General features: G+C 34.7%; 1 protein-coding gene across 2 annotated transcripts; it reads left to right on the top strand.

Moving 5' to 3' along the window:
- The first annotated feature begins 1,762 nt into the window (after nucleotides 1–1,762).
- Nucleotides 1,763–12,663, top strand: LOC117920465 (S-formylglutathione hydrolase). Of its 2 annotated transcripts, XM_034838014.1 has the most exons (7): nucleotides 1,765–1,978; nucleotides 6,935–7,052; nucleotides 10,344–10,391; nucleotides 11,235–11,431; nucleotides 11,767–11,865; nucleotides 11,953–12,018; nucleotides 12,264–12,663. In XM_034838014.1, exons 1-7 carry the CDS (start codon nucleotides 1,832–1,834, stop codon nucleotides 12,462–12,464), a joined length of 876 nt encoding a protein of 291 aa, XP_034693905.1. In that variant the 5' UTR covers nucleotides 1,765–1,831; the 3' UTR covers nucleotides 12,465–12,663. The 2 variants fall into 2 exon arrangements, with proteins under 2 accessions (XP_034693906.1, XP_034693905.1); XM_034838015.1 differs by lacking the exon at nucleotides 10,344–10,391 and having other exon boundaries at nucleotides 1,763–1,978.
- Nucleotides 12,664–12,887: the final 224 nt, after the last annotated feature.

Genomic DNA, 12,887 nt, shown 5'->3' on the forward strand with positions numbered 1-12,887 from the left:
CTAATGATACGCGAGTTTAAAACAAATGTATACTTAGAGAATTGTTTCAATGCTCAAATATATTCTAAAAAGATTTTGGAATGTTAAACTTAAAAAAAAATGAAGATTGAAGTCTTTATATGAGAGTGAGAAGGTCAAACTAACCATTAGGCTTGGGGAGCCAATCAATCAAGCATCAATTCGATCAATTCACTAGCCATTAGCAATTAATGCTTTTAATAGGTGATTGTCGGGGTTAAGTCCTTGACCAAACCTTGATCACAAAAGGCAAAGTCTTGTCCAAGAAAGGCAAAGCCTTGACCAACAACATTGAGCTACCGAAAGAGATAAAGTGTAAAATCACCCCTTGGTTGATCGAGCCTAATTGAGAACATTGAGCTACTAGAAGAGAGGGAGCGTTAAAGCACCCCTTGATCAATTGAGCCCAACTGACTCAACTAATTCCGTTGACCCTCGATTGGTTGCACTGTAAATTGGCCAAATACTCCGATTTTAGGCTTAGAACATTCAACAACTTATGCAAACCCTTTTTAAAACCTTTTAGAAAAATTAGAAAACATTTAGCTTGAAATTTTAAATGAAAATTAAAAATTCAATCAATTATTAAAGAATTTAAAATAAATTAGCATAATGATAATATTTTTATGCAAAAATAAAATGTATGAGAAACCTAGTGCACCAACAACTTGATAAAAAAAATATGATGAAATATCTTGAAGGCTCTTCTCTTTGAGATTTTCACCTTATTTTTCATTTCATTTTGATTGATTTGTTTTTTGTATTTGTTGTCACTTTAAAAATCTTTTTGCCTAACTCATTTAGTAAAAAAAATTAATTTCAAACTTTATTTTATTATAATTAAATAAAGATTAATCAAACCCTTTGTTGGTTTTTATGGGTTGGAGGAAAATAAAACTGAGATGGGATGAGAAAATTAGAGAAATGATATTTAAATTTAAAATTGAGTTGATTGAAGAAGTTGAATGAGGATTGTTGGTTGGATAGTCTAAAAAAATGTGAACGAATGAATGGGGTTTTTAAATAAAATGTCTAGTGAAATCATGAATAATATTCAAAATGTTTTTTTTTTAAATTATTTTAGAGATAAAATTTTGTTTTGGAATTTAAATATGAAAAACTTGTTTTGACTTATTTTTTATTAGGGTATCACACACTTATTTATATAAAAGTTTACGAAGTATTTGCTATTTTTAGAATCGTTTTTGATAACACCTTATAAAAAATAATTAAAATGCTTAAAATTTATTTGAAAAAATAGGTTTTAGAAAAAATTATAAAATATTTTCAAAACATAAAATTACTTTTATAAAATGTTTCCAAACATATCAAAAATTGTATTTTATGTTTTATTTTATATCATAACAACAACAACAATGATGTGCCATAAGACTGATTTAGAAGGATATATAATTAAAATAGATGGGATAAAATGATCTATATTGTTTTTCAAAGTATTAAATATGATTTTTATTTAATAAAAAAATTTGTTAAATTTTAATTGCTTTACACAATACTCTATAGAATATTATATATAGAAACACAGCTTAAATTTGTTTTAAAAAACAATATTTTTTTATTGAATAAATTCGCAAAAAGTTGTTTTCTCTGAAAAGTTTGTAAAATATGCATATATTTAAAAATAAAAAATAAAAAACCGCTTCCCGTAAAATAATAATAATAATTATTATTTTAATTATCTGTTAATGAAAAAATTGACTGTGGTACACTTGTACTCATCATTTTTCCTGTCTCGCGGCTTGGAAACCCTGAGTGAGTGTGGGAGCTTGATTGTGAGATCACAGAGAGAAAAATGGAGGCGAAACCAACAGAGATAAGCGGCTCTAAGATGTTTGGAGGTTACAATAAGAGATTCAAGCATTTCAGCCCAACCCTCGGCTGTTCCATGACTTTTCACGTTTACTTTCCTCCTCTTCCTTCTCCTTCTCACAAATTCCCTGTAAGTCCCTCCATTTCCCCATTTCGCAACATCTACCCTCTGCTATTACTCATTGTTTGAGTTGATTCATTCCCTAGGGTTTTACAATTCTTGCAAGTATTCGACAATTTTGGGGTTCATTCACTATTTCTCATATACCCATTTCTTATCATCTTATCTTATCTAGAAGCTCAATTCCACAAGCCAAAAATCAAGGCTATTTATTTCATAGGGTTCTCCAATCTGGGCAAGTTTTCTCTCAAAATGAACGCCGAAGATAGAAATTAGGTTTTTGGCTTCTCATGAAATTTAATTCACTCTTTCGACCAAAATGTTGCATAATTTTATTCGCCATCGTTCCGGGTAACTGGCTCACTCCTGTTGGGGGAAAGCAATTAGGGTTTTGCTCTTGGATGTGGTTTCATTTCTTAGATTTCTATGCTTCATGCCATGTTGTTAAGATATGTTTACTTTCATGCTAATAAGCATAAAGGGTATTAAAATCATCATTTTCAATTTTCTAATCGATGGGTAATTTTTTTTCCTTGCTTTATCATTTCATTTTCCGCAATGTCTTTCCTTGTTTGATTTCTTGTTCTTTACCTTTTGTTATGCACTGTTAATTTCTTTATTTGCTTGCCTATCAACACAAATGTTTTGGCATGTTTGATATTAATTTTGGTGAGAGATGCATACGCCACCTGCATACGCCACCTGCATAATGAAAACCTCTTTTTTAATCCGTATTTGTTTATTTAGCTGCATTACTTCAAACTGCTTTTTATTTTATTTTATTTTATTTTGTATCCGAATACTTTCTATGCTAGAGGGCACCTTGTGCTAGTAACGAAGAATTGATGGGTGGAAAAGTATTTTTAATAGACCAATTTTCTAGAGCTCAAGCTGTACAACTTTGTGAAGTTTTGTCAAAAATAAGTTTAATAAAATATAATGAAAAATGCCATTGTCCTCATGACAATGCAACTAGGAAATTTTCGTCTACTCGTTTGGAGAGGAAAATTTGAAAACTTGAATGTTTGGTGAATTACAATTGTTCTCCTCTCTCAGTCAAGGAGAAGGGGGGAGCGATAGGGTTTCAGTTCTATCACTATGAGGTCATTGTCTTCACTCACAGCTTAGTTGTTGGTTTTTGGTTACAAAAGGGCTCTTGGGTGGCTTCTAGTCCATACAAGGTTTTACCCAAGTTTCTAAGGTGTTAGGGTTGGTTGCTATTTGGGTGGTTTGTTTTTGCTAGCCCTTTTTCTGTTGCTAGCCTTTTGGGGTTGTAGTATGTTCCAAGGGTTGGGTTGTTCGCCCATTAAAGCACTGCATGAGCTGGGTTCAGAACGTTGTGAGACAGTTCAATCTATATCTGGTGTGAGCATTAGAGCATTGAGAGGACCTTTCCCTAGTATGAGAGGACTAGGGAGGACGCACCTCTGGTGCACTAATTATCATGCCCACGGTAAATGCTGGGTAGCCAAGTGCGAAGTAAATAATTGTTAACCGACTCCCAGTGCAACGAAAGGTTTGTTTCAAAATGAAATGGAAAAACACTAAAAAACAAATACAAAGATCACAATGGGATATGAAACTTAGAGAATAATTTTAATAAATTATATTAAACCAATTCTAACAATTACAATAAGCCTTCAAATAATGTTTGTAATGCAAAAATAAAGGAAATAATTGAAATAGGAAACGAAGATAATCGGAAATTAGGAAAATTAGGAAATCAATCTTAAACAAAATAGTAAAGCAAATAAACTTAAAATAGAAAACTAATGATGAACTTAAAATAGAAACTAATGATGATTGTGTGCTGCATCAATCCCCTCTACTTGAAGAAAACTCGTCCTTGAGTTTTGTGGCTGCAAAGAAAACTTATCCGGGGGAAAGTATTCAAAGATATCAACAACATTGAAAGTATTGAAAATGTTTATATCCGCTGGAAGATCAATCTTGTAAGTATTATCACCAATCTTCCAATAAATCACCACAAACAAACCACCAATCTTGAGATGTGATAAGTGCTCCTCCTCATTCTTACTGTAGATGAGAATATCGTCAAAATAAACCACCACAAATTTTCTAATAAATGGATGAAGAACTTGGTTCATCAATCGCATGAATGTGCTTGGCGCACTTGATAGCCCAAATGGCATCACTAGCCATTCATAAAGACCATTTTTAGTCTTGAAAGTCGTCTTCCACTTGTTGTCTTGTTGAATATGAATTTGGTGATAACCACTTCATAAATCAAGTTTGGTAAGCACCACAACACCTTCCAACCTGTCAAGCATGTCATTAAGACGTGGGATGGAAAAACGATACTTGATCGTTATTTTGTTGATAGTGGTGTTGTCCACACATATGCCCCATCTATCGTCTTTCTTTGGGGTGAGTAAAGTTGGGACTGCACAAGGACTCATGCTCATGAATCAAGCCTTTATCAAGCAACTCATTAACTTGTTGCTGCAACTCTTCATGCTTAGTTAGGCTCATACGATAATATGGCAAGTTAGGCAAACTAGCTCCAAGTACTAAATTGATATGGTGTTGAATATTTCGCATAGGAAGAAACTCATTAGGAGATAAATCAGTAAAATCAACAAGTACTTCTTGAACCTTGGTGGGAATATCAATAGATGCTTCAGATTGACCTTTAACCACCAATGCTACAACAAAATTTGATTCATTGACTTGCTTAAAGAAATTTGGGCCCATTATGTTGGTGAATAGCAACTTATCTTTTTTAGTAACCGAATTGTTTTCTGACTATTGAGATTGTAACATTAAAGCAATTTTCTTGTCAAACCACCAAATGACGAAAGTATTTCTTGACCCTTGTAAGTGGCATCAACATCATAGTGCCACAGCCTCCCCAATAAACTATGACAAGCGTCCATATCCATTACGTCACATATGATCTTATCTTTGTAATACTTCCCGATCGACAAAGGAACCTTGCAAACTTTTAGCACTTGAACTTCCGAGCCCTTCTTAATCCTTTCAATCTTTTATGGAGAAGGATGTTTCTCAGTCTTCAAATTTAGTACTTTCACCAAAGCCTTAGAAACAACGTTCTCGCTACTGCCACTGTTAATGATCATGTTGCACACTTTATTACGAATGGTGCATCGAGTTCAAAATATTTTATGTTGTTGAGAGTTGTCTTGCCTCTTTGAAGCAAGCAAAAGTCATTGGACAATGCATGCTACTTCTTCTCCCACAACTCCTACAAACTCAGCACCTTCATAGATATCTTTTTCAAGAACCTATTCCTCTTTACCGCCTCCTTCTTCTACAAAGTTAATAGATCGTCTGTTCGGGCAATTATTTGAAAGATGGTCTGATTGGTTGCACCAAAAACATTTCCCAAGGTTTGGACGCACACAAGGGTCATTATTGAGTTGTTGTTGTGGCTGGTTTCGGCCTTGAGTATTAGATCAAACAAGGGTTAAAGTTCCACTTTGATTTTGTGCTGAATTTTGAGTTGAAGGGGCATCTTTATTGCTATTATTGTTGCTGCCTGGAGTAGTTGACCCCCTTGGAGCAGAAGAAGCTTCTTGGGTTGGTCGTCGAAAGATACTCTGAGTGTGCACCGTGGACCTATTGATTTGATTTTCCACTTTCATTGCCAAATTAACTGCATCTGTTATGGTCCAAACGCCTTGAAGAGCCAGTCGATCTTGAATAACTAGCTTTAGGCCTCCTGTATAATGAGCAATTAATTGATTCTCCGTCTCGGAAAAATTAACTCCAGCATTTAATCAATGAAATTCCTCCATGTATTTGTTCACAGTGCAGTTGGCTTGCCAACAATTTTGATATTGTTGGTATAAAAATTGTTCATAATCCAAAGGGAGAAATCGCCTTTGTAACAACCATTTCATCTTGGGCCAAGTACGAACACGTTGTTTTCCTTGTTGTTGAAGATACTTGGAAACTAGGAAAACTAGAAAATCAATCTTAAACAAAATAGTCAAGCAAATAAACTTAAAATAGGAACTAATGATGATCGTGTGCTGCATCACCCCTCGCTTCCTTAAGCCATGCCCTTAGAGCAATCAATCAATCAATTGGGCCTCTATGCCTTAATAAGCCTTTTTTGTATACTTCGTGTGTACTTGGCTACGCTTTTTGCTAGCTCTTTTTAATATATTCTCCTATTTACCTATCAAAAAAAAAAACAGTGCAACTAGCACCATAGCTGTCATGTAACTACAGCTATCACGATGGCTATCCCACAACATCCATTGCCATACCACACCTTCACCATTGTTATCCTACCACTATACTATATGGCTATCAATCTGCACCATTATTTTATGACCGGTTGCAAGGTTAGTTTGCATGCAGGTGATGTGCCCGTCCACTAATGTTTAAATGCTCTAAAAACCTTTTTTCTCCCAATAATCAAATTATGAATATAAATATAAAATGTGCCTAAAAAAGGGGTGTGCCCTGCAATTCAGGAATTAAATGTTTGCTATAATCTTACAAGGATATTATTTTAATTAAATTTGTATTATGTGTATTTGTTAATGGGCAATTTGCTCCATGGTTTGCCTTTTCTCTATTTCATGATAGTTTTTGTTGGTACTTTCGATTTTCTTTTTTTTTTCTTTTCAATCAGAAAATAAGAAGTCATTGAATTGAATAGCACAAGAGTATACAAAAGAAGTATGAGTTACTCTTTGTCAAAAAACAAAATCTGACTAAAAAGAAAGAAGATCGTGTCAATGAAGAAAATTATCTATTAAATATGTTTCTTTTAATTAAATTCATATTGAAGTCTGAAGTTATTTCTTTCCTTTAAGGATCACCTGTAGATCAAAACTGTTAAACTTTGCCAACAATTTGATTATCAAATCTTATGCTGCCACATACTAATGCAATTCTTGGTGCACTAGAATTTATTGAAAACATCATTTGTCAATTATCCTGATAACTCTCCATTTCATTAATGAACAGGTACTTTACTGGCTCTCTGGCCTTTCCTGTACAGATGAAAATTTTATAATCAAGTCTGGAGCTCAACGTGTTGCTTCAAGTGAAGGAATTGCTCTAGTTGCCCCTGATACATCACCAAGTAAGCAACACTTCTAGAATTAATGTTCAACATGCTTAAGTAAACATCAATTTTCTACCACAAATTTTTAAAATTTTTTTTGGCTTGTTGCTCATTTTGCCTGATGCTGTATGGAGGTTAGGTGAACTAAGCGATCATCAAAGGACTAGGTCAGGCTAAATATCAAGTTTGTACCACTAGATTTTACTATTTTGGCCTATTTTTGCTCAGTCTTTGTTTTGCTATGTTGTGCATGGTTAGGTTAAATAAGCGATCACCAAAAGGACTAGATAAAGGCTAAATAAATGCATCTATGTGTTGAACCCTTTCTGAGGTGTGGATATATTGGACTCTTGACATATTAAAAAATAATGCGATTTTTTAATTGCTGTGGTGACCTGGTGATTATTTTTTAACTGCATTCAACACAATGAGTTTCCTTTATCTGTTTCTGACTGTGACAACAGGGTTACCTTTTTTAAGGAATAGTGAAATTGCATACTGGTGTCCATATTATCATCTAGGTGTATTCTTTCAATTTTATATCAAATAAAATCTTCATGGCTCAGATCTTTCTAATTCCTTTCCTCAGCTAAGGCATCTTTTGGAAGAAGCTTATACTCTTGTTAGCCCATTGTGTATAGCAAATAACATGATATTTTCTTGAAAGCATTTAAGTTTATATTCTTGTATAGTGATTGTCCAACCATGTGGTTGAAGCTGAGAATGCATTGATTGGGTTTATACAAAAATTTGTGGGCTTGTTTAATGTAACCTTTTTGATAAACACAAAGTATATTTATAATTAAAATATCAAAGAGAAGCAGCAAAAAGAGCTACAAGGATACACCAGAGTATACAGAGGGTAAACAGCAAAAAAAAAAGGGGAAAGAAAAGCATAGAACCAACCCACTCAAACCTATCCCATCAACAAATCCAGCATCGACATATATAACATCAGTTCCCTAAAGACACTCCTCTTCTCTACAGTTGATCTGAAGTCAAAATTCTTCCCCATGTTGCTTCCCAAGCAACAAATCTCTTGTCAGAATCAATGAGTACCAAATAACTCTACTTGGGAAAGGCTCTGAACCATATAGAGCCAAATAACTCCAGCTGATCAACATAACCTAACCACAAGGTGAAAGCTTTTTCAAATTGCCTTGAAGTGAATTTTTGTCATTCTAAGTTTAGTGCAGATTAAGAACTAAGAATATATTGGCTCTATGGTCCTATGGTGTCAATAGGTGTTGTTATAAATTTAAAATGGATCCCTCAGAATGATTATCACTTTGTCAAATTTTTCATTTTTATTTTTCTATTTCAATTCTTTTCAACAAGCATGCCAAAACACATGCAAGAATGAATGCATCAACACTCTTCCAACAAATTAATCAATGCAATGCACATGCAAATATAACGACACTCCCCAATCAAGATTTACATCAACTTCCAACTGCTCTAATCACAAATCCAAGTATCTTTTGCTTTCAAAACCAAGCTTGAAATTATATCAAACCATTTCAAAGATTAAATAATCAAATTTTAATTCAAATTCTCAACTAATCTACTTACAAACACAAGGAAATTATCTAAAGAAGAGATAGAGAATAAGGCAAATCTCCAAAGAGATGAGAAACTACAGGCCTATGAGTGATCAAAAGCATCCATTATGAAGAAAAATAACTAGGTATAAGGATTTACCTAGCTCAAGTCTACTAATCCTCTCCCAAATTGCCTGACCAACACCCTCCAACTTCAACTACCCATCTTCTTCTTTCAGAGCATACTTGGAATTAACACCAAGTTCAATATCAGGCTCTTCTTGAAGCTCAATGAAGAAGACAAGGATTTTAACGCAAAGCAATGAGAACAAGAGAGATTAATGGAAGAAACCTAATGAATCAACCCATTTGTAAGGGAAAATCCAATAAAAAACTGTTTTGAAATTCAAAATGGGAAGGAATTTCTTGAGAACCAAACACACCCAATTTGGATTGAAGGAGGAGCTCAAAGGTTGTGCCTTGTGAGTGAGGCGGCTGCCTGGCATTCTCCAACCCTAAAATAGCAATTTTGGGTTTAATGGGCAGGAGAATTTTCAATCTGATGGCTGAAAATTTTTCATAGCTGAGGGTGGATCAATCCTGCTTGTGGCTGGATCATTGGCTCCCAAAGACAGCTACCCAATGGCTCCCAAGGCTTCTTTTAAAAAAATTAACAGAGATAACCATTAATTTGATTTTGTCCATCCACTACCTTAACCACACACATTAATCTCTGGCTCTAAACACTTTCAACCGCCGCCCGCCCCCCCTCCCCCGATCTTCATTGGGCAAGTAGTCCAAGGGAGACTTTAGAAGACTTGAGTTGGGAGACGCTTGGGAATTTTTGTCTAGAATTGTCAACCTTGCTAAAACACTCACGGGCTCATTTGTTATAAAATGTTTCTGATGTGACTGACACTGTGGGGGAAATGACTCTCTGAGATTCTCAATTTGAATTTACTTCACTGCATGATGTTTTGTAATGATTTATAATATGTATTTTCTGCCCTTTCTTCTCAAAAGTCTAAATTGACTGATCTTGTTAATATAACTGGGTGGGGGTTCTATAAATTACCTCCCCTCCTCTTCATTGTGGGGAGAAGGGAAAAAAAGAAAGAAAAAGAAGGCAAACAAGAAAAAGAACTAAAGAAAGAAGGAAAGAAAAATGAAATCCCTATAATGGCCTTTATCTTGACAACCCAACTTTACATAAAGGAAAGTGTGATCCATGTAAGACTCAGCTAAAAAGACTGATTCCTTGGTTGCTGATCTAGGCACTCTGCTATACCCCACCCAGTTCCTCCAGTTAGGTTCACAATCTCCCTTGAAATATGTGTTGGAAAGCATGTTGATAAGGAACCAGCTTGAAATAGATGTAATAGTTGCATTTTTACTCCATTCTAATCAGTTCAGAATATTAATATTTGAAAGGTTACTGAACTGTATTTCTTGCCTTTTGCTTTTAGTTGTTCAGAATATTGATATGTTTTGGATTTATTACAAGGAAGTATATTCGTCAAGTTAAAACATTTTGGAACCTTGGGGAACTTGGTTTTTCCAATACACACAACTGGATAGGAATGAGCATGTCTATTTTGGGTTGCCAATTAAATTTTCTCCTTCTTTTCTTATTCTTCTTGGTTTTTCTGTTTCACATTAAGATATCGTATGCAATTTTATTTTCTATTTCAAACTGCTTTTATGTTAGCAGCAATGGTTCTAGAAGCTGCTGTAATGAGTCTCTCTCACATGTAATCTTTTGTCATAGGGGGCCTGAATGTGGAAGGAGAGGCTGACAGCTGGGATTTTGGTGTAGGTAAATACATGGAATCTAACTACTGAACAGAAAATACTCTTATTCTGTCACAGCCTTGGATTTGGTCTCAGTATAAATACTCTTACTCTGTGCCTCAACCAGCTAAACAATCATAACTTATATAATTGAAGAAAATAAAATATATAAGTTATGATTATATAATTGAAAGGAGAGTAGTATATAATTGAAAGTACCCTATAGGAATCGCTCCTAGAATCCTTTAGGCTTCACACCCAAGTACTCTTTTCTTCACACAAAGAAAATAGTGGCTGCTGGAAACTCATTCATCTCTTCATTGATTCCTCTCAAAAGACTAATCAACTACTGTATAAGACTTTCTAGGGACTTATAACTCCTTGGAACTAGACACATATTAATAATGCAGCTTGAAAATAACAAACTTGGACCGACTACTAACCACACTAAAGACTATTGGAAAATGACAATAATAATGACTGAAAATGGTAACTTATAACCATTGAGCAGGCCCATAACTTGAATTCTGGAAATTATTACTAGGCTGAGCCCATATTGACTTATATAAGATCCCAACTAAGCCCATTATCATCCAGAGAGTGCCAAATTAAAGTTTGGGCCTTGGAGCCCACTCCTTTGCGCCTTTGATAAACTTCTAAAGGTGGCTGCCACTTGTCTCCATCAAATCCAGAGGGAGACAATTTGCCTGAGCACAGTCCACGAGATCAAATTTTAACACAAAAATAGAGAAAAGTACTTTCCTATCAGCACCTATGAAGTAGCAGTGCACACAAGCTTTGGTTGGAAGTGAACTTGTTTAAGGTATGGCTTTTAAAATGCACTCAGTTTTACTTTTTTTTCAACCAGGTGCTGGATTTTATCTTAATGCCACACAAGAGAAGTGGAAGAATTGGCAGATGTATGACTATGTTGTCAAGGAATTGCCCAAAGTTCTGAGTGAAAATTTTGCTCAGCTTGATACATCAAGAGCATCTATATCTGGTCATTCTATGGGCGGGCATGGAGCTCTGACAATCTACCTGAAAAATCTGGACAAGTATAAGGTGCCTGAGCATCATATTTCCTCTCTGCATTTCAAAGTTCTAAATTTTGATAAAATTGTAGAAGGCCTGAAACTTAATCAACTTCTGAACTTTTAATATTTCAAAGTTTTCTCTGTAGAAAGATTTCCAGTGTTTCCATTTAATATCTTTAGAAAGTTGCAACATTTCTACTACTTATTTCCATTGTCTCTTAATTGAAAACAAATATTTTAAAGGAAATCTAAAACTTTGATGCATTTTGTTGTATGATTTTTATTTTTTATTACCGTGATTGTACTTGTAGTCATCCATTTATCTTATATTTATGTCCTCCTCGCACACGGGCCATTTTTCAGTCAGTGTCAGCATTTGCACCAATTGTGAATCCTATGAACTGTCCGTGGGGCCAGAAAGCTTTCATAAACTATCTAGGAGGCAATAAGGCAGATTGGGAGGTAACATCTCAAATGGCTTAAAAAAAACATAATTTTATTTATTACATCTTCAAAGTTAAATATGAGAAATGAATCTTTAACTTGCAGGAATATGATGCAACTTGCCTGATTTCAAAGTTCAATGATGTATCCGCCACCATTCTAATTGATCAAGTAAGCTCAATCTCCCATTTTAAGGTGATTTATCAAGCATAGAATGAATCTTTGTTGAAACTTGTGCTGATAAAATGCCCTTTCCCTTCTTTTGTTTGGTTGATACCTGGTTTAGGGCTTTAGCTTCAAGTTATTTGTACATCTCCATGCATGTGGTGGTACTTAGCTGTATGCATGTTATCCAGTTAACCTTAGTACTGTGCAGTTTACACAGCCGGCTTGTTTACTGTTGTTTGTTTGTGTAGGGGGAGGATGATAAATTCTTGCACGATCAACTGCTACCCCACAAGTTTGAGGAGGCATGCAAGAATGCTAAGGTTCCACTTCTCCTGAGGTTGCAGCCTGGTTATGATCATTCCTACTATTTCATTGCCACCTTCATTGACCATCACATTCGACACCATGCTCAAGCTCTTAATATGTGCTTCAAGCCTCTTCATCCCTAATTCCCTTTGTCTAATGTTTCTGTGGGATTTGGCTTTTATCCTTTAAGTTGCTTTTCAGCATATTAGGCTCAGTGCTACTTGAAACATGAATACAGTTTGCCAGCACGAGGAGGACTAAATCCCTCGAAACTTTCATCCATCTTAACTTTAAAATTGCTATATAAATTATAGTAATGAATAGCTTTTTTAATGGTAAAAATGCGTGACTAACAAGAAGGTTAAATTTATATTGTTGTGAATTAAGGAGGCTTTTAGGGGGTGGTTTCTTGTTTCTTCTTATGCAAAGAAACAAAAATACAAAATACAAGTCCATTACTTGTATGAGCCTTGCACTGCTTTTATACACGATGAATTATCAGCTAATTTTTTCCAGGATACCATGATCTGTAGAACTGACGGAACCGACTAACTAAAATATGATTG

The sequence above is a fragment of the Vitis riparia genome, chromosome 8, assembly GCF_004353265.1.
Source record: "Vitis riparia cultivar Riparia Gloire de Montpellier isolate 1030 chromosome 8, EGFV_Vit.rip_1.0, whole genome shotgun sequence".
NCBI classification, from domain to species: domain Eukaryota; kingdom Viridiplantae; phylum Streptophyta; class Magnoliopsida; order Vitales; family Vitaceae; genus Vitis; species Vitis riparia.

Bases quoted from the DNA above. Each gene is read 5' to 3' on its own strand.
- LOC117920465 (XM_034838014.1), top strand. From the start codon at position 1,832: ATGGAGGCGAAACCAACAGAGATAAGCGGCTCTAAGATGTTTGGAGGT. The intron at 7,053-10,343 runs GTAAGCAACACT...CTTTTGTCATAG, and splicing joins TGCCCCTGATACATCACCAA to GGGGCCTGAATGTGGAAGGA. The intron at 11,432-11,766 runs GTGCCTGAGCAT...GCCATTTTTCAG, and splicing joins AAAATCTGGACAAGTATAAG to TCAGTGTCAGCATTTGCACC.